The sequence below is a fragment of the Ictalurus punctatus genome, chromosome 1 (assembly GCF_001660625.3).
Source record: "Ictalurus punctatus breed USDA103 chromosome 1, Coco_2.0, whole genome shotgun sequence".
In the NCBI taxonomy this organism is placed as follows: Eukaryota; Metazoa; Chordata; class Actinopteri; order Siluriformes; family Ictaluridae; genus Ictalurus; species Ictalurus punctatus.
Window position 1 is genome coordinate 38,034,129 of NC_030416.2, and position 22,561 is coordinate 38,056,689.

Sequence of the window (22,561 nt, forward strand, 5' to 3'; positions counted from 1 at the left end):
TATACAGTTTTCTAAACCCAAACATCAATATGTTTAGACATAGCATTCCCAGAATACCATTACGTACGCGAATCAACAATTTTGAGAAACCTTGTTCCCACTGAGTCTGCTGATCTCATAGACAGTTATCTTGAGGCCTTCGCCGTTCCAAGGACAGTTATCTAGTAGGTGTAGCCCAGCTCCAATAACCATATAATATAATGGACCTGTCACATTTTGTCCTTAGAAAATAACCTGTCAGTGTCAGTCCTGACTGGTCTACCGTCAGCAGAGGATTCTCCACACCTTCACACACAATATGAGTAAGTTTCTTTCATATTTTGTTCTGCATTTTCTGTTTTCTAATGTGGTTTCTTTCATATTTTGTTCTACATTTTCTGTTTATAATGCTTGCCAATAGTTTACCCCCTTTACTATACTCTATACCTTATACTACCCTTATAATATCCTTATACTCCTTTTATTATCCTTATAATATCCTTATAATCCTTATACTCCTTTTATTATCCGTATAATATTCTGCATTCCTTCCGTGTGTGTGTGGCTGCATAGGCCTCTGTGTGTGTGTGTGTCTGCACGTGCCTCTCTGTCTGTACTCCCCAGTTCCTAGATTTCATTGTGAATAATGAATTAATCTTAAAGTTAATCTTAATCTTTAAGTATGAGTCCAACTCATCAATATCACCGCCTAATACATTTCATTCTCTTCTATGTGTTCTAAGTGCCCGTCACTTTACCTTATCTCCTTTACTGGAGGGGCTGGATTCAGATCTGAACACTCGCTATCAGCTTGCGCATCTCACTGCGGACATCACTATGCTACCCGAGGTTCTTCGCACCCCCTCTGGAGATGCGGGTTCCCCCCAGCTCTCAAATATAGAATCCAGTGAATTCCCAATAAAGTTACTTACTACTTATCCTTGGTCTCCCTGGTGTTTATTTCTTGTGTTTTTCATATACAATACAACAATTCTTTATTTCAGATCCTCAGAGAGTTCTTTGCCATGAGGTGCCATGTTGAACTTCCAGTGACCAGTATGAGGGAGTGAGAGAGCGATGACACCAAGTTTAACACACCTGCTCCCCATTTACACCTGAGACCTTGTAACACTAACAAGTCACATGACACCGGGGAGGGAAAATGGCTAATTGGGCCCAATTTGGACATTTTCACTTAGGGGTGTACTCACTTTTGTTGCCAGCGGTTTAGACATTAATGGCTGTGTGTTGAGTTATTTTGAGGGGACAGCAAATTTACACTGTTACACAAGCTGTACACTCACTACTTTACACTGTAGCACAGTGTCATTTCTTCAGTGTTGTCACATGAAAAGATATCATCAAATATTTACAAACATGTGAGGGGTGTACTCACTTTTGTGAGATACTGTGTGTATATATATATATATATATATATGTATGTATATGTGTGTGTATATATATATATATATATATATATGGTGCTTCGTTTGGAGAATAAAAACCAAAGTAAACAGAATTTTGGTCACGCCAACCCTTTTCTTTTTTTTTTCATCTTATTGTATGTTGCGGCCCGACCTAGACCGGGTTTGTAACATGGGGAAAGTGTTTTTGGAGAACATTTACACTCGGACCCACAGTTCAACACCAAATTTTCCCCCAATTACAATGTTACATTTTTAAAATGTTAAATGGTAAAAAATGTTATATAATATTGTGTCTATGGGGCACAAATGTAAAAAGTTGATTTTTCTTTTCTCTCTGACTTTTTTGAATAATCAAGGCCGTTCTGTTACATTTAAGTAGTGACTCGTGTCAAATTACAGTTTTCAGTTTCAGTGTCAATTTAAATTTAAATATTAATATAAATGTTAAACCTAAATATTAAATGAAATTTGTAAATGTTATAGAATATATTAATAAAGCGCAATCTAATAATCAATATGAGATATCAAGCATGATCAAGATGTGTAATCAATACTTAGAAGCATAATCTAAAGCCGTAAATCAGACTACATTCTAGGTGTGTACTGAGTTAAAAGAGTCTTGTGTTTTTCTGTATCTCTGCGCAGCAGTAAATCAGCATTTAGACATTTTTCTGTACGGCCGAAACCGCTCTTCTAATTAAGGCAACACTGAGGCTTGGACAACACTTTTGAGTATCGAGCTGGGATGAAAGCCAGAAAGTCATTAAGGTAGAAAGTGAAACTTTGTACAGAGTAAAAATTCTGTCCTCATAAAACCTTTAAAAAAAAAAAAATCAACTAACTGCACATGCAGCACAAATCTAAGGTCTCATATAGACATAAATAATTAATTGTGGGGAAGGAGATTGGTTTGTTTTTAGGAAGAAAGGGTTAAACCCCACCTAGAGATGAGCTCATTACAATTAGTATATGAACGAGAGATTAATTTCATTAACATTTAACTGTCATATCACAGCAAACCAGTGACTACATTTTCCATCCTGCACTGCGGCCTGCAAACATGGTCGCCATGGACCGCAATTCCCAGAACACTCACTTTTATTCTAATCACGCACACCTGCATCCAATCTCACACTAGTCTTTGTGCAGTATTGAGTGTATTCACCATGCCAAGCCTTTGTTCAACCTGTTCTGGTTCATGGTTTTTGATTTTGCTTCTAGTTTCTCATTTTGTGTGTTGCCTTGCCTAGTTTATGTCCGTTTGCCGATTGCCTGACCTTCTGCCTGTTTTTGGACCATGCTTTTGATTCATGATTTGGATTTGTCTGCCTGCTTCTCTTTAATAAAGCTTTTATCTGCATTTGCATCCATCCTCAACTCCATTACATGAGATTAACATTGATATTTACTATTTAGTTTTAACATTTATAGTTAAGCTTTATATTTAATATTTTAGATTATATATTTAGATTCAAAATTTAAATTTATATTTAACATTTACACTGAAGTGTATTTGATACGAGTCTCTATCTAAATGTAACAGAACTGCCTCAAATGTTCAAAAAAGTCAGAGAGAAAAGAATATTTTTACATTTGTCTCCCCATATCTGTCAGACCCTTGTTATACATCAGACTTGTTGATCTACATTTTAATATTATTAGGTTTGTACTATAATAGTGACAATAAAATAAACACAATGTGAGAGTGATGGTCTGACCTCAGTATCTCCAGTGTACAGTGTGTGTGTGTGTGTGTGTGTGTGTGTGTGTGTGTGTGTGTGTGTGTGTGTGTGTGTGTGTGTGTGTGTGTGTGTGTGTGTGTGTGTGTGTGTACCTCAGTGTCTCCAGTGTACAGTGTGGATTCTCTAGTCCAGCAGAGAGCAGCTTCACTCCTGAATCCTGCAGGTTATTGTAACTCAGGTCCAGTTCTCTCAGTCTGGAGGAGTTTGATCTGAGAACTGAGGACAGAACTCTACAGCTTTCCTCTGTGAGATTACACCGACACAGCCTGAGAGAGAAATGATGATATATCAGAACACTGATGTGTGTGTGTGTGTGTGTGTGTGTGTGTGTGTGTGTGTGTGTGTGTACGCCTTACACACACATACAGACAGATATCACATGTCTACATGTTCGTAAGAAAGATAAGAGGAAGAAGGTAATAATCCAGTCTGAAGCAGCAGGTATCTTTATTTATAGCACAGACTTTTATTCAGTGTGTTTTAGCAGCTTTGGGGGAAAGTGTTTTTGGAGAACATTTACACTCGGACCCACAGTTCAATACCGATTTTTCCCCCCAATTACAATGTTACATTTTTAAAATGTTAAATGGTAAACAAAATGTTATATAATATTGTGTCTATTGGGAACAAATGTAAAAACAATTGAGGCCGTTCTGTTACATTTAAGTAGTGACTCATGTCAAAGTAGTGACACAGTTTTCAGTTTCAATTTAAATATAAATATAAATGTTAAACCTAAATATTAAATGAAATGGTTAAATTTAAACTTGGTGATAATTAGGACACTAAAGAGACCTTTCTACTGACTGTGAAAAACACAGAAGAAAGATGTCTAGGGTTCCTGCTCTCCTGCATGAACATGCCATAGACCTGCTGCTAGGAGACATGAGGACTGCAGATGTGTTCAGATCAATACACTCTAATGTCTGTAATGTAAGACACCTGAGATGGTGCTACAGGGAGACAGGAAGGACAGATGATCATCCTCGCAGTGGAAAATTACATGTAAGCATGTGTCCCCCAGACGTGATGGAGAACTTGCAGATGCCTTGGTGGAAGAGTGGAGGAACATCTCACAGCAAGAACTGACCGATCTGGTGCAGTCCATGAGGATGAGATGCTCTGTATAACTTAAAGCAGCTGGAGAACATCAGATACTGACTGTTCCTTCTGATATCGACCTCCACTTTATTCAGGGACTCATTATTCCATTTCTGTTCCTCAAACATCTGTGAAACTTCTTCAGTTTATGTCTCAGTTGTTGAATGTTTTTATGTTAATACAAATATTTACACATGTTAAGAAATTTTCTGGAAATAAAAGCAGTTGAATGTGAGAGGACATTTATATATTTATCTAGCTGTGCTAGTGCTACACATGTTTCAAGTGGTGTAAATCCCTATCACTTGAGAAGTTGACCCAGAGATCTACAACTATACTGTGGTGGATACTACAGTGATCCTGAACAGCTGCTCATTTATGTTTTACTGCAACTATTGATTCAGGATACTTATTTGGGACCATGATGTCATCACAAAACAGGAAATCCTGAAATTAGTCTCTGCTATGAAATTACAGACATACAGAAATACAGAAGTAGGTCAATGTAAAAGTAGCAGCTGTAGCAGTAGCTAGTCAGGTAGGCAGTGTAGCTACCGCTAATGTGCTGTGTACCTACTTTTCTACATCTGTACATCTGTAACTTCAGAACAGAGAGGATTTTCAGGTTCCAAACAAGTCTCCTGAACCCAAACAAAAAACCCTGCCACCTGTGGACTTGCTCTTTACACCGACTGCCTTGTTCCAAACCCAACACAGTATAGTGTAAACCTGGCAACCCTACTGCACCATGATCTCCCAATGAATCACACTCTGAGACACGGGGGCAATTAGCATAATATTTAGATTTAACAATTGTCTTTATATTGAACATTTACACTGAAATGTATTTGATACGAGTCTCTATCTAAATGTAACAGAACGATCTCAAATGTTCAAAAAAGTCAGAGAGAAAAGAATATTTTTACATTTGTCTCCCCATATCTGTCAGACCCTTGTTATACATCAGACTTGTTGATTTACATTTTAATATTATTAGGTTTATACTATAATAGTGACAATAAAATGAACAAAATGTGAAAGTGATGATCTGACCTCAGTATCTCCAGTGTACAGTGTGGATTCTCCAGTCCAGCAGAGAGCAGCGTCACTCCTGAATCGAGCAGGTTATTGTAACTCAGGTCCAGTTCTCTCAGTCTGGAGGAGTTTGATCTGAGAACTGAGGACAGAACTCTACAGCTTTCCTCTGTGAGATTACACCCACGCAGCCTGAGAGAGAAATGATGATCTATCAGAAAAGTGACATGTGTGTATGTCTTTGTTTCCAGTGTTAGTTTTCAGTTTCAGTGTAAATAAATTTAAATATAAATCTAAATGTTAAACCTAAATATTAAATGAAATGGTTAAATGTAAATGTTAAATATAAACTTAGTGATAATTAATTAGGGATGTGAATAACAGATTTAAAATCAGCTTGGTTACGCATGTAACCCTGTTCCCTGAGAAGGGGACTCCACGTTGCGTTAGCTGAATGCTGTGGGAAGCGCCCTCACGCATAACCAGTATCTAAAGCTAGTGTAAAATCATGCCTATTTATAGGCCTGCCATGATCAGATGACATGGCAATTTAGCACTTTGCGTGATATATAAATGATGCCTGTGATCCGCACTGTCAGCCTCTATTACCTGACGCGAAGACGCAAATCACAGGCCTGCCCCAGTATGACAAAGCTATGCAATGTCTTGTTACCTTCTCAGGGAACAGGGTTACATGCGTAACCCAGACATTCCCTTTCAAAAGGAACTTCGATGTTGCATTTAGCATAATGATAAGGATAATTATAATGAGTCTTTATTGGTCACATATACATATGCACAGTGAAATTATTTTCTTCGCATACCCCAGCTTGTTAGGAAGTTTGGGTCAGAGCGCAGGGTCAGCCATGATACAGTACCCCTTGAAGCAGAGAGGGTTAATGGCCTTGCTCAAGGGCCCAACAGTGGAAGCTTGGCAGTGCTGGGGCTTGAACCCCCGACCTTCCGATCAGTAACCCAGAGCCTTAACCACCAAGCCTCCACTGCCCCTAACATACATAACACTATGGGAACAAGAATATCCACTCCATCTTTCCGAGGCTATGGCCTGTTCAAAAAGATCTGAGCCCGAGGGTCACTGCAAGACACTCGAGCCTGGGTCGGAATGTATATCCAGGCTGTATAATCGAATGGATGTGTGCGGCGTAGACCACCCTGCCACAGCACACACATCCTGTAAGGATACCCCTTTGGACAAAGCTTTCGAAGAGGTGACCTCCCTAGTGGAATGAGCCCTTATGCCCAGAGGCGTAGCGAGACTGCGCACCTCATAAGAGATAGAGATTGCTTCCACTATTCAATTAAAGATGCACTGCTTCAACACAGCATCAATTCTACTGTGGCCTCCAAAGCAGACCAGCAGCTGCTCTGACTTATGCCAATGGCCAGAGCTGTGGACCTAAGTACAGAGAGCCCTTACTGGACGCAGTTGGTGCAATTTCTCTTGTTCCGGTATGAGGGATGGAGGAGGGCAGAAAGTCTGCAACACTACTGGCTGGGAGGCAGGTGTAGGCACTTTAGGAACATAATCCGACTGGGTACAGGAAGGCCTTGGCTAATCCAGGGGTAAAGTCAAGGCAGGAAGGGGCAACAGAGAGTTTGTAGATCTCCTACTCGCTTGATAGATGTCAGGGCCAGCAGAAGAGCTACCTTCAGAGTCAGAAGCTTCTCAGAGGCTGACTCTAAGGGCTCAAATGCAGCACCTGACAGACTTTCCAGGAGCACAGAAAGGTTCCAGGAAGGTATGCATGGCCTGCAGATGGGCCTCAGCCATCTGACACTACGCATAAAAATTAAAGTTAGAGGAGGTTGCCCCACATAGGCTCCATCAATAGGGGCATGGCTGGCTGAAATGGCAGCCACATAGACCCTGATTGTAGGAGGAGCCAACCCTACTGAGAAACGTCTTTGTAAGAACTCCAGCTATTGCACAGTTTGCTGGGTCTAGCTGACGTTCCTCACACCACGAGACAAAAAGTTGCCACTTGAGCCCATACAATATCATCATCATGGATGGCATTCTGGCATTCAACATGGTCTCTACAACCTCAGTTGTGAGATCAGAATCTATGATCTGGTGCCCCTCAGGGGCCAGAGCCAGTTTCCATAGTTCTGACCAAGGGTGATAAATCAGCCCTCAGGCTTGAGACAGTAGATCCCTGAAGATGGGAATCTCTGAAGGATTGCTGTTTAGCAGGGATATTGTCTCTGAGAACCATATTCGAGCTGGCTAATAAGGTGCTAATTAAAAGCAGACGTAGACAATTTTGGCGAACTCTCGCTAGAACTTGTGGGAGCAGAGCAATTGGGGGAAAAGCATATGGATATGACCTTGGCCTCATGTGCGCCATGGCATCCAGCCCTAATGGTGTCGGAGAAGTGAGTGCAAACCACAGTGGGCAGTGTGTTGTCTCCTTGGAGGCAAACACATTCACTTCTGCTTGGCCAAACCTCCGCCATATGGACTCCACCACTTGTGGATGGAGTCACCAATCCCTGGGCCTCAGCCCCTGCCTCAACAGGATGTCTGCCCCCACATTCCATTTGCACAGAATGTACATTGCAATCAGTGACAAAAACTTTCCCTCTGCCCAGATAAGAATTGGTTGTGCCTGCCTGAAGAGGGGGCATGAACATAGTCCACCATGGTGGTTGATATATGAGACCACCACTGTGTTGTCTGTAAATACATGGTGACATCTCAATTGAGGAAGAAAGAATCTCAGTGCTAGAAACACGATCCACATTTCTAGGCGATTTATATGCCACTCAAGAGGAGGGCCACTCCAGAGACCATGAGCTGGACAGCAGTCTAAGACCGCACCCCAGCCCAGGAAAGAGGTGTCTGTCATTACTGTCTTGCAATAAGGAGACACCCCATAAGTGTGACCCAAGGCTACAAACCAGGGACATTTCCACATTCTCAGAGCACGTAGGCATTGCCGCGTGACAGTGATTACTCTCAGACTACCAAATTTTCATTTCATTAACATTTAACATTTATACTTACTATTTAGTTTAACATTTATGGTTAGATTTAAGATTTAAACTTTCATATTTAGATTATATATTTTGAGTAAATAATTAGCTTTATATTGAACATTTAAACTGAAATGTATTTGATACGAGTCACTATCTAAATGTAACAGAACAGCCTCAAATGTTCAAAAAAGTCACAGAGAAAAGAATATTTTACATTTGTCTCCCCATATCTGTCAGCCCCTTGTTATACATCAGACTTGTTGATTTACATTTTAATATTATTAGGTTTATACTATAATAGTGACAATAAAATAAACACAATGTGAAAGTGATGATCTGACCTCAGTGTCTCCAGTGTACAGTGTGTGTGTGTGTGTGTGTGTGAGTGTGTGTGAGTGTGTGTGTGTGTGTGTGTGTGTGTGTGTGTGTGTACCTCAGTGTCTCCAGTGTACAGTGTGGATTCTCCAGTCCAGCAGAGAGCAGCGTCACTCCTGAATCCTGCAGGTTATTGTAACTCAGGTCCAGTTCTCTCAGTCTGGAGGAGTTTGATCTGAGAACTGAGGACAGAACTCTACAGCTTTCCTCTGTGAGGTCACACCGACACAGCCTGGGAGAGAAATGATGATACATCAGAACACTGACATGTGTGTGTGTGTGTGTTACACACACATACAGACAGATATCACATGTCTACATGTTCGTAAGAAAGATAAGAGGAAGAAGGTAATAATCCAGTCTGAAGCAGCAGGTATCTTTATTTATAGCACAGACTTTTATTCAGTGTGTTTTAGCAGCTTTGGGGAAACTGTTTTTGGAGAACATTTACACTCGGACCCACAGTTCAATACCAGTTTTTCCCCCCAATTACAATGTTACATTTTTAAAATGTTAAATGTTAAAAATGTTATATAATATTGTGTCTATGGGGCACAAATGTAAAAAGTTGATTATTCTTTTCTCTCTGACTTTTTTTGAACAGTTGAGGCCTTTCTGTTACATTTAAGTAGTGACTCATGTCAAATAACAGTTTTCAGTGTCAGTGTAAAACAGCACAAATGTTCAAAAAAGTCAGAGCGGAATATTTTACATTTGTCTCCCCATATCTGTCAGCCCCTTGTTATACATCAGACTTGTTGAACTACATTTTAATATTATTAGGTTTATACTATAATAGTGACAATAAAATAAACACAATGTGAGAGTGATGATCTGACCTCAGTATCTCCAGTGTACAGTGTGGATTCTCCAGTCCAGCAGAGAGCAGCGTCACTCCTGAATCCTGCAGTTTATTCTCACTCAGGTCCAGTTCTCTCAGTCTGGAGGAGTTTGATCTGAGAACTGAGGACAGAACTCTACAGCTTTCCTCTGTGAGCATACACTCACGCAGACTGGGAGAGAAATGATGATATATCAGAACACTGATGCCTGAATGTGTGTACAGCAATTTTCTGTGTATTTACATTGCAGGGAAATAAGTATTCAGCACTTTTGGTTTTGTTATTTAATATAATTCCAGTGGATATATCCACTTATACACAAGATGTCTTAACTTTGTACTTATAAATAGGAACAAATAGTAAGCATTAATAAGATGATAACTGATAGGCAAAAAAGACACCACAAATGAACAGCATTAGTACTTTGCTACAAAGTTGTTGTTGGCAATTACAGCTTTAAAACATCTACAAGCCCTGGCAAAAATGACGGAATCACCTCACTTAGAGGATGTTCACCTGGGTTTTTACTTCCTAGCAAATAAATAAATCACAGATATGATCTAAAAAAAAAAAAAAAAAAAAAAATCTAAGATTTTTGTTTAATAGCTCTACATTCGGGCTTCACAAGACATACCTCAAACATTTCTCATTCCATCGATAGAAAATAGGTTTGGTGATGAAGAAGTCATTTTTCAGAATGATAATGCATCTTGCCACAGAGCAGAGAGAGTTCAGGCTTTTCTTCAGGAAAGGCAGGTCAACTCAATCAGCAGACAGTCCAGATCTCAATCCAATTGAAAATTTATGGTGGAGATTTAAAAAAAATTACAAGACTCCACCCTGCAAAGCTGATCTGTCAACCACTATTAGAAAAAATTGGAACCAGCTTGATGAAGAATATTGTTTTTCATTAGTGAAGTCCACACCTCAGAATTCAGGTCGACATAAAAGCCGAGGCGGAGCAACAAAATACTAACTGTAATTTTGTTTGTTGATGACTCCACAATTTTTTCTTGTACTTGAAAAAAATATGCCAATAATTAAAATTATTTCATTTAACTTGTTTGAGGTATGTCTCACAAAGCTAGTATGTTCAGTTATTAAACAAAATGGTTGTGTGTCATATCTGTGATTTATTTATTTGCTACGAAGTAAAAAAAAGTGTGGTGACTCATGTTTGCCAGGGGTTATACAGTAAGCAATTAGATTAGTGCAGTCATTAATTCCTCCAGGTCACAACAGTCCTGCTGATGGACTTGCAATTTCAAAACCATCCATAGGTTTTCAGTTGGATTCATGTCAGCAGATTGCCAAGAACTTCTGGAGTTAATTTGGCTGTAAGTTTGTTCCCTTTCAAAGGGAACTCCACATTGCGTGAGGTAAACACTGTGGGAAGCGTCCTCGCAGATTACCAGTATCTGAAGCTTGAGTAACATCATGCCTATTTATAGTCATGCCGTGGGCGCAATCTTTCTGGTGTACTTTCACTTTCTCTCTTCTTATGAATTGCAACCCTCTATTCTCAAATCGTAACAAGGGTCCTTGTGGAGGTAATTTGGCTGTAAGTTTGTTTTCTTTATTGTTTTCTAGTTGAATTTTTTATCTTCTCCACAGATTCAGTATCTTGGCTGGTGAGATTCTGCATATTCGCTCAGTTTCTTTCAGTAATTACTTTACTCTGAATAGAGTCGTGGTGGATCTGGAGCCTAACCCAAGGTGTGGGAATGTAACCTGAAGGAGATGCCAGTCCATCACACTGCACCATTCACATACATTCACACACCCATTCACACATAAGGGCCATTTATCTTATCAAATCCAACCAGAGAACCTGGAGAAAACCCACACAGACACAGGGAGACTTGCACAGAAGCTGACGTCTCAACAAGAACTTCTTTTTTTTATTGTCAACGATGATTGACGTTTAGAAATGTCCAGATTAAAGCAGCCATCTAGATGACAATTTTAAATCCTAAGCAAGTGTTGTAATACCAAGCTACAGACACTCCATCATCCTTAGCACCCACACACACAAAATAGTGGCCAGCTATTCTTCTTTCCGTTTATGGATGTGACGTAACCAGGCAAATAGGAATAACATCAAACCGCCGTTTCCTGGGAAATCTGACCTGACAGCTCAAACTATAAATCATTATTATAAGATTTCCTTTGAGAATCGCAGTGATGTAAGCAGACAGTATTAAACACTGATTTTTTAATGTACTTGCGCAATCATTGACTTTTATTCAGTTTTAAACAAAACAAAGTTTGGTACTGGAGCTTAAAAAATTACATTTAAAGTGATCTTACTTCAGTATCTCCAGTGTACAGTGTGGACTCTCCAGTCCAGGAGAGAGCAGCTTCAATCCTGAATCCCGCAGGGTATAATTACATTTCAGGTCCAGTTCTCTCAGACTGGAGGAGGGTGAGCTGAGAACTGAGGACAGAGGTCTACAGGCATCCTCTTTGAGATTACACGGAGACAGACTGGGAGAGAAATTATATCAGAGCACTTCTTAATCACAAAAATATTTTTGTTTTCTTTAACTTAATACTTAAAATAATTTTAATTAGAATTCTAAAGTTAGCAATTTACATATTTTGTTCATTTTTGAAGTGAAAAGAAATATTCATAACAATGCAACAAAGTCAACATTAAAAAAAGACATTTATCAACAAATGATAATAAACAGTTGCTTTATATTTAATATATTTAGCAATGCAAATGAGCAAAAGTTTAGATACCCTTCCAGTTGTAAAGTTTCAGAACTTAATTAACTCAATGGGCCTTAACTGACCCTGACCCTATCCCTAGGCAGGTCAAGAATATAACAATTTCAGCGTGTAAGAAATTCTCTGACTGTTCAAACATTCTGCTAACACTCAACAACCACGGACTCCTCTGATCCAATGAGGATCTCAAAATAAATGTAATTGATGTCAAAAGAAGTTTATAAAATGATATCCAAAATGTTATTAAGAAATGGCAGATAAGAAGATCTGTGAGCTCCCTGTATGCTACAGAAAGGAACTAAAATAAAACCCACAAATAAGACTAAGGACCTGCAGGAAGAAGAAGCTGAGAAAGGAGTGGTGCTGCACTGATCTACTCTCCAGGGTTGCTCTCTTGAGAATTTCTTCTATAAATATGATCTGCATGGAGGAAGCAGAATGAAACCGTACCTGCAACCTCAAACATGAATGTCTGGTGTGTGTAAAACTATTGAGAGAAGCCAGTGACATTTTGGAAACATGTTGCTGTGGACTGATGAAGTAAAAATGGAACTGTGTGGCCACAATCACTAAAGGTATGTTTGGAGAAAAAATGAGCAGCATTTGACTGGAAACTGTTCAGCCTGGGGTGATTATGTTATGTTCTGGGGTTGGGACAGCCGGTGCAAACACACTGTGCATGCAAGATGGCCCAAAAATACCTAGAAACATTCTGCAAACATTCTCATTTTTAAAAAAACGAGACATATGATGGCACACTGTATAATTTTCTGACAATCATAGAAGGTGGTAATGTGGCACATAGCAGTACACATGTAAAAGGTGGTGGGTTTTTATAAAGGCTGTTAATAACCATTAGAGACTAAGGGTCTCATTTATCAAAGTGTGTACAAGTACAAGTTCTAAACTGTGCATAAGAGCGGCCTGTACGCACAAGAATATTTGTATTTATCACGTGTACATACAGCTGTACACAATGGGCGTTGATGAATACCACACATTCTCAACTGATGTGCTCACGCATGGCCACATTCATCATATACTGTAAACAACTTCCCTTTAAGACCAGGACCAGAGCCAAACGAGTCTATGTCAGGACCGAGACCAGACAATCAGATGTGTTAATTTGGTTGTTGTAGTATCTTCCTAACCGGACATGAAATTTCTCTTGAAGTAACTAAAATATCCCATCGACTTTAGTATTATCAATGTGTACAAATAAGTACATAGGACATAATAAGCATTGCCCATTCTTCTAGCAAGTGCTGCACTATGAGCCTACTTTATATCATTACATTAGGGGTTAGGGAAGATGTGTGAGGGAAATAACAGAGTTTACTCGTTTAGAAAATAAAAACCTTTAAACGAAAATATAACAAAAAAGACAGAGACCATTGGCGTGTGGTCTCAAGACTGGTCTCGATACAAACTTAATTTCCCTCATAATATTAGGTATTTCATTCCTTAAAGCAAAGAAAATTTATTTTTTAAATTATGGGGAAATTTGCTGCTTATATAAAGTTGTTCTCCTTCATTCTCCTTACATACAGAATGATAGTGAGATAATTAGAGTAATTATTGATGAGCTTTATTCTAATTATTGAAGTATCATTTATTTCAGCAAAACCTGTAATACATTTATGAATAAAAATTACTCACTCTGCCTTTCTTGCTGCTTTCAATACTGGCATCATTCCCAAAACACATTCATCTGATATCTGATAATTCCTCAAAACAAACTCATCCAGATCCTCTTCTGAGGTCAGCAACACAAACACCAGAGCTGACCACTGAGCAGGAGAGAGTCTGTCTTCACCGACACACCAGGAATCTCTTCTGTTCAGGTAATGTTGGACTTCCTGCACTAGAGAATGATCATTCAGTTCATTCAGACAGTGGAACAGATTGATGGAGTTCTCTGGAGATGGATTCTCCCTGATCTTCTTCTTGATGTACTCGACTGTTTCCTGTTTGCTGTGAGAGCTGCTTCCAGTCTGGGGCAGTAGGTCTCTTAAGAGAGTCTGATTGGACTCCAGTGAGAGACCCAGAACGAAGCGGAGGAACAGGTCCAGGTGTCCATTCTCACTCTGTAAGGCCTTGTCCACTGCACTCCTCAGGAAATCAGACATGTCTGACTTGGTGAAAAGATCAGACCAGGTTTGTTGTTTTGCAGTCTTTTTGTTGATGAAGGAGAGAAATGCGTATAAAGCAGCCAGAAACTCCTGAACACTCAGATGTACAAAGCTGAACACCTTCCCCAGGTGAAGCTCAAACTCCTCTCTGAAGATTTGTGTACACACTCCTGAGTACACTGACACTTCTCTCACATCAATGCCACACTCTCTCAGGTCTTCCTCATAGAAGATCAGGTTTCCTTTCTCCAGCTGTTGGAAAGCCAGTTTTCCCAGTGCCAGGATACTCGCTCTGGTCTGCTGAGGATCAGGGCAACATTTCTGATGGTACATTTGGTCCTTGTGTTTGATCTGAAAGATCAGGAAGTGTGTGAACATTTGAGTCAGAGTCTTGGGGATCTCTCCACGCTCTGCTTCACCCAACATTCTCTCTAGAACAGTGGCTGAGATCCAGCAGAAGACTGGGATGTGGCACATGATGTAGAGGCTTCTTGAAGACTTCATGTGTGAGATGATTTTATTGGCCAGGCTCTGATCACTAATCCTCTTCCTGAAGTACTCCTCTTTCTGAAGATCACTGAACCCTCGTACCACTGTTACCTGGTCTACACACTCAGGAGGGATCTGATTGGCTGCTCCTGGTCGAGAGGTTATCCAGAGGAGAGCAGAGGGAAGCAGATTCCCCTTGATGAGGTTCGTCAGCAGCACATCCACTGAGGCTGACTCTGTCACATCACACAGTCTCTCATTCTTCTGGAAATTTAGAGGAAGTCGACACTCATCCAGACCATCAAAGATGAACAGGACTTTGTTGATCTCACAGTCTATTAATCGCAATTCTTTTATTTCTGGGAAAAAGTGATGAAGAAGATCCATCAGACTGAGATGTTCCTGCTTCATCAGATTCAGCTCTCTAAAGGGAAGTGGAAACATGAAGAAGACGTCCTGATTTGCTTTTCCTTCAGTCCAGTCCAGAATGAACTTCTGCACAGAGACTGTTTTTCCAATTCCAGCAACTCCTTTAGTCAGCACTCTTCTGATGGACTTGTCTTTAAAGAGATCATTACATTTGATGGGTGTCTCCTGTGCTGCTGGTCTCCTGGACGCTGTCTCAATCTGTCTCACCTCATGTTCATTATTGACGTCTCCACTCCACCCCTCTGTGATGTAGAGATCTGTGTAGATCTCATTCAGAAGTGCTGAACTTCCAGGCTGTGAGATTCCTTCATTAATTCTTTTACATTTCTCTCTCAGTGTGGATTTGAGTTCTCGCTGGTGCACAGAGACGAGTTCTGATAAAAAGAAGAATAACATGTAAACTCTATGATCATCTCTGTTGACTATTGATATTTTCATAGCTGTGTATCATATGTAATGTCAGTGCTGATCTGTTATTATATTGTGTTGATAAAAGCACATCATTATGATGAGACGTATTTAATAAATTTCGAGCAGTTTCCTTCCTCTAAAGTTAAAGTGATGTTATAACCCCATGAGCTCTTACTGTTCTGCAGTGTGTTAGCGAGATCTGTGAGGTTCATGTTCTTCAGGAAGTGCAGTGTGATCTTCAGCACTCCCTCTCTGACACTGCTCTGATCCTCCTCATCCTCCACCTCCCTCTCAGAGCATGCTGGGTAATCTGGACTCAGGAGCTTCTTAAATCTCTTCAGCTCATTCTTTAACAGACTGATGACTTTGTGCTCCAGCTCCTGATGAGAAATAAAAAATAAGAGAAAATTATGAATTCATAATGTTACTCTCTATTTTCTATGATATAATATGATTTGTGGTTCAGTGTGTGTGTCACGAATCAAGGATGGGTTCAGAAGCAATCGCAGATATATAACAATTATTATATGAACAAACAACAAAACAGACACTACGACAACTAGGCAAAATACTGTGGCATGAAACAAAACATGGAACATGGTCGTCTAATACAACAAAAGACTGAATCAGTGCAGACAATGGCTATATATACACATGAGTGCTCATTAACCAAAACGTGAATCAGGTGCAGGTGGTCATGTGACATGTAATGCAGTGCAGTGGCTGATGGGAAGTGGAGTCCAGAGCTTCCTGATATGTGACAGAACCCTCCCCCAAGGGCGCTACTCCCGGAGCGCCCAAAATTATACGTCCTCCATTTGGTGGTCCTGGCCCCCTGGAGAAAATGTCCCCCGCAAAATCAGGAGGCCGGGCGGCTTCTACAATGGCACAGGGAGGCTGAGATATTTCCTCGGCAGAGCATGAAAGCGGCGCGACGTCCCCAGCTGAACTGGAAGGCCGAGAGAAGTCCCCCGTGCGGCCAGGGAGAGGAGCGTGGGTCTCCTCGAAGCAGAAGGGGGGAACGCTAGTTGCCATGGAGCAGGCGGGCTGAGCGACGACCTCAGCTGAACGGGGAGGCTGAGGCTCTGAGGTCACTATGTGAACCTTGGGCATGGGCAGAGCTTGGCTGGCCGTGTCGGCGGACTGGGGCATGGGCGGAGCTTGGCTGTGCGTGTCAGCAAACTGTGGCGTGAGCAGGGCTTGGCTGTGCGTGTCGACGGACTGTGGCGTGAGCGGAGCTTGGCGGTGCGTGTCGGCGGACTGTGGCGTGAGCGGAGCTTGGCGGTGCGTGTCGGCGGACTGTGGCGTGAGCGGAGCTGGGCGGTGCGTGTCAGCGGACCGTGGCGTGAGTGGAGCTGGGCGGTGCGTGTCGGTGGACTGTGGCGTGAGCAGAGCTTGGCTGGGCGTGAGCGGCATTTGGTAATTTGGCTCAGTAGGCCTGAACGTGAACTCAGGGACGCGAGACTTGATTTGGACCTCAGGGTAGGACAGCCTACCGACACGAGTCATAACAAAATGTAATAATTTGGCAGAAGATGAGATACATGTATTTATTTATTTACTCAGCAACACATAGCAGCTAGTTACAGGCTCTGGGACCTGCTCTTGCTGAATTCTCATCTTCACTGCCTGACCGTTTCAAACTGCACCACTACAGTAACATGTTTTATATTAAAAACACGCACAAATATACCCACAAACCTTAAATATAGACTCCAGTAGGTTGCTGTGTGTGGTATCTGAATCCTTTTGCAGCCTGTGAACATACAAAACATTACATTTAACAAAGACTATAAATCATATTCATATCTGTAAAACACAAACTAATAAATAGACATATTTTCTAATTATCCATACTAATAATCAGTTCAAGATTCACTAAATGATTATTACTGCTTATTGAAAAAATGTATTTATGAAAACACAGTATGAGTAATTTACATAATCACATCACATTTCATCTCACTGAAATCAACGGCTGTAAAAATGTCATTATCTAATTTCACGTCTGTAATATCACACTCTCCAGCTCTGAGAAAGCAGATGTGATGAACTGATGTAATTCTCTAAACCAGAGTTTGAGCACGTGAGAGTGTGAGTGATTACACACTGAACTAATATTAAAGTCCACTGACCTCAGATCAGTAGTACTGTCTCTGTCTTTGAAGTGTATTAGACGGGTTATTGACCCGTCACTCCTCATGGACACACAACTGGGTTCAGGTGAGTCTGATCTGAAGATATAGATGTTTATAAACACAAAACATGAAGTGGACAATCAGTAGATTTTAAAATGTCTAATATAAAACTTGTTAACTCAATACTCAATGTTAACACTGATACAATCTTTTTGAAGGAAGAAACAAACTTTAACCAGCTACAGGGACAACTTAGACATGTTTAGACATGTTCCTCAGCTTAAAGTCACTAATCATCATCTGGTTTTAAATGTCTTGATAGAAAACTGCTCTATTGAACTATTCAGTCCTCACTTTTCACAGATACACATCAGGTTTCACAGAGTCTGATCTGTTTAGTGTTGGTGAATGTGAGAACATTTATGTTTTGCACAGTCACACTGTTATATGTTCGGTGGAGAAAGGCTTTGTTACAAAATACATAAAATAAAAAATAAAAATAAAATGTAAATATTTATTTCCAAGAATAAACACACAACTTCAATGTGTGGCAGAGTAGAGAGTCCCGGAAGTAGAGAACATTTAGGACACTTTCCCCATTTGTTGAAAGAAGCATTTACACAGTCTCAGCAGAATATCATGACATATGCAAGTAGTACTGAAACTATAATGTTGACTGATTAAAAACACAATATCATCCTACACATTCACACTCAATATACTTGCAATGACTTTTTACTGAAGTAATAAGTGCAACAGAAAATCACAAGTGAACAGCAGTGGAGTTAACGGAAGTGCATGTGAGGTTCACATAACATAGTCACTGAGCCAGGTAGACTAGTGTATATCTTGTGTTGGTCTAGGTGAATGAGCAGGGTCAGAGGTTACACTATCCTCAGTTGTATGTGTTGTATGTGTAGTGTGTGTAGTTGAGGTATTTGGGAATGCAGTGAGGTGGAAGGTATTCCATGTTGTACTATTACTCAGCTTGTATGTGCCTTCACCAACTTTTGACTGATTGTGAATGGATCACTGAACTTCCTGTGTCCTTTTGGAAAATGTAATAGGTTTCACATCCGCACTTTATTCCCTTTTTGAAAAGAAGGAGGATGAGCACTACTTTTGGCATCAGAATAAGCTTTTATTTTATGTTGTTGGCTTGCTCAGTGATCTTCACTGGCAGTGATTTAGTGACAGGTGGAAACAGTGTTAGTTTTGTGCACGTAGGTCAGCCGTGGAGCAGTGTGTGTGGGGGGGGGACACTAGTTGTGGCATGTACAGTGGCATGGTAGACTTACAATAAAGTCAATCACAGCTGATTTCCATGAATGTCATTGCTGTATTGTTAATTATATGTTTTCCTTAAGCACTCGGTTTAATCGCTCTACTGCTCCATCGGCAGCTGGGTAGTTGAGGGAAGAGCAGTTGTGGCAGATCTGTCTTTCCTCCAGGAAAGGGGTGAATGGTGGAGAAGTAAACTGTACTTTATTATCAGTCACGATTCTCAGAGGGTTTCCATGGCGACTGAAGTCAGTAGTAATGTACTGAGTAAAAGCAACCTCAGGCCATTTGTTAGAGTAGTCAGTCATCGTTATTGCATACCTGCAGTCTGGTGTAGAAATTTAAAAGAGTCCGAAAATGTCCCTGAGAGCCTTCTTCCATGGGCCATCTGGAAGCGACACAGGTTGTAGTGGCACTGGATGATGTTCAACTGGCACCATTGGCAGGCACAGATTTTACTTAGGACCTGAGCCTCCATCTTTGGGATCACAGAGTTGCTGCTTTGTCCTTATCAACCCGTGGTGGGATTTGTAAGCGATGGAGATCAGAGAATAGAAGAGGGTAATAGGTCAAATAGCTGACAAGGTCTTATGAGCAGTAGAGAGGAGGGCAATATACTCTGATTTGTCATCATCTGCCTGAACAGGAGCAACAGTACTGTCAGCTGACAGAGTAGCAGGCAGGGGCAAGCAGAACATGCAATCAGCTGGAGCATTTTAAGAGCCTGGGCAGTAGATGATGTCATAGTTGAAGTACATAAGGCAAACAGACCATCTGCTGACACACAGACCAGCACGGCTGACACCCTTTGTGGACAGCAACATCGACAGTGTCTGGTGATCTGTCCTAAGGGTGATGTAGACCACAGGTATGTACACCACTTTTCAATGGCCCAAATGCACGCAAGGGCTTTGTCTGCCATAGTAGTATAAATGTGCTCAACAGCAGAGTGAGTACAGGAACTGAATGCCACAGATCTTTTGCCATTATCTGGTCCCACTTGAGACTTGATGGCACCCAGTACATAGTCAGATGCACTTGTAGATATAATGGTGTGCAGTGTGTGGTCAAACAAGGCTAGACTCTGGCTATTCACAAGCATTTTCTTAACAGCCTTTAAACTTGCATGTGCTTTGACAGTCCACTGGAATGCATCTCTATCTGCCTCAGACATGCGAGGATTGGCTGTACCACGGTAGCATGGTGTGGCAGGAATTTAGAGTACCTGGAAAGCAGCCAGAAGAAGGAGCAGAATGTAATAGAATCAGTGGGTGCAGGTCATTGGCGATGACCTGTATGTGTTCTTTTTCTGGAAGTAGGCCCTCAGATGAACCAATGTGACCTAAGAAAGGCAGATTGTGCTGCTGGAATGAACAAACTGTACCCTGGCCGCATTCAAGCACAGTAGGATGGTTTAAGGACTTTGGCATGTGTGTGAATTTCATGCACTTGGAAGTTGGTCAAGACAATGTTAGAGAGGACACCCTTAATCTGGACAGTAGTTCATCCATATGAGGCAGAGGAAAGGCATCTTTGATGACTGCTTTCTTAGGCTAATGTAGATCAACACACATGCACACTCTTTGCCAGAGTTCTTCTGTGTTATGACTATGAGGGAAACCCAAGCAGAGGTATCAGTGCACTCAATCACACCAGTAGTGAGCACATACTTTAGGTTGAGTGTCTGATGTACAAGTGTGACAGCGGTATATATTTTCACAGGGTGCACACAGTTTTTTACCCAAAGGTGAATGCAGCAGTACATTCATACACAGGAGAAGAAGGAGAAGAGACAGAGGTATTAGGAGGCAGTACTCTGTTCTTGGCAATATTTATAAGTAGCAAAGACATTAGGTCTCCTCCCAGCAAAGGAATCCCTTTGTCCACAATGACGAAGGTACGTGGAGCAGATCAGACATGAAGAGAAACTTTTGCTGATTAGGAATGTGTGTTTTAGAGAAAAACACAAGCTTGACAGTAGGCTGTGTCAGTGGAATGTTGCTGAACAAGTCTACCATACAGGACTGTGAGTGGTGTGCAGTAATCTTCAAATCTTCGTCACTGAGCTACAAGTTCTGTAGTTTTTGAAGCTAACAGAATAGCAACGGACACAACACACACACTTCACTCACCTCTCGCCTTTCTCTGTGTCTTGCTCCCCAGACACACTCATTTTGGAGGCCATGTCTCCTCCAACAGATTATACCTATAGACCTGCACACACACACACACACACACACACACACACACACATTCAATTAAATTTTATTTGTATAGCGCTTTTAACAATGGACATTGTCCAAAAGCAGCTTTAAAGAAATCTATAAATTTAGTATATAAATTTTAAATGTATGAATTTATCCCTAATGAGCAGCCAGAGGCGACGGTGGTGAGGAAAAACTCCCTGCGACGATATGAGGAAGAAACCTTGAGAGGAATCAGACTCAGAAGGAATCCGTCCTCATCTGGGTGTCAATATAACCTTTATAACCCTTCTATAACTGTGTACTACATGGTCAAATACTGCAGTTGTGTAACCAGGAAATTCATACAGTTTTAACATTAAATCTACTTTTGTTGAACTTCTCCACTGTTCACTGATGGAGACTTAAGTGTAAAACTGTTCGTGCCAATTGTAGTCATTGCCTTTTTTTTGTGCAACATTCAGAGAAACACTGCAGGACACATATTTACTCCAGTCCAACATGTGTGTGTTAAATCTAACTCTGTATCATCACACGGTTCACTTACAGTAAAATCAAGTCCTACAGTAAACTGTGTAAGTTACAACTTCAGTAAAAATCAACTGAACTGTTCTTCATCTAGTGTAGATTCATAACATTCACATATTATAGCTTTAGATTTAGATACTTACTGTGTTCTTCTCCTGAGAACCTTTTACAGTCCAATCGTCACTAAATGGAGTTTCACTTTTACTCCAACTGGATTGACTGGTTTAGTCAAAATAATTTTTAGAGCAGGAGGTGGAGTAAATAAACACACACACACACAACACAGACGCATGAACACAACACAATGTTTTTGGTTTTAACATATGAGTGAATTTTCTGTTTTTTTTATCATGTCTAAAACAAAACTGGTTTGTGTGTGTGTGTGTGTGTGTGTGTGTGTGTGTTGGAGTGGGGACAGATATCAGCAGCTAGAGGATATATTAAGAATAATAAAGAATTCTGCATGGCAACTTCAAGAAAAGTGCTGGGAACAACACCAACTATCATTACAGCCGGTATCAACCTCTCCAGATCAATCAACACTGTTACCAGGAAGTTCTTCTGGAATGTTCTGTTTAAATTTGATAAATCACATGATCACAGGAGGTCATGTGATTCTTTTCTGTCAGCTCATGAGTGAAACAGTGGTATGTCCTGGCACCCGTCCTCTTCAACATCTTATGCTTGTGTGTCATCCATCTCCTCCACAAGGAGC

At 40.7% G+C, this 22,561-nt stretch overlaps 1 protein-coding gene across 5 annotated transcripts in view; it reads right to left on the minus strand.

Moving 5' to 3' along the window:
- The window catches only part of LOC108268894 (NACHT, LRR and PYD domains-containing protein 12), a 113,837-nt gene extending 91,748 nt beyond the window's left edge, over window positions 1-22,089 (minus strand). For 3 of the 5 annotated variants that reach the window (XM_053684632.1, XM_053684623.1, XM_053684603.1), the window contains exons 1-11: window positions 21,990-22,089; window positions 21,247-21,328; window positions 17,831-17,929; window positions 17,397-17,451; window positions 15,871-16,075; window positions 13,894-15,658; window positions 11,812-11,988; window positions 9,499-9,672; window positions 8,718-8,891; window positions 5,303-5,476; window positions 3,241-3,414 (exon numbers count right to left, since the gene is read on the minus strand). In XM_053684632.1, the coding sequence (XP_053540607.1) occupies window positions 3,241-3,414; window positions 5,303-5,476; window positions 8,718-8,891; window positions 9,499-9,672; window positions 11,812-11,988; window positions 13,894-15,658; window positions 15,871-16,075; window positions 17,397-17,451; window positions 17,831-17,929; window positions 21,247-21,299 (3,050 nt within the window). In that variant the 5' untranslated portion in view covers window positions 21,300-21,328; window positions 21,990-22,089. The remainder of the gene's footprint in view (window positions 1-3,240; window positions 3,415-5,302; window positions 5,477-8,717; window positions 8,892-9,498; window positions 9,673-11,811; window positions 11,989-13,893; window positions 15,659-15,870; window positions 16,076-17,396; window positions 17,452-17,830; window positions 17,930-21,246; window positions 21,329-21,989) is intronic. The other 2 variants (XM_053684608.1, XM_053684615.1) reach the window with 2 other exon arrangements.
- Between the last annotated feature and the right edge of the window lie 472 nt (window positions 22,090-22,561).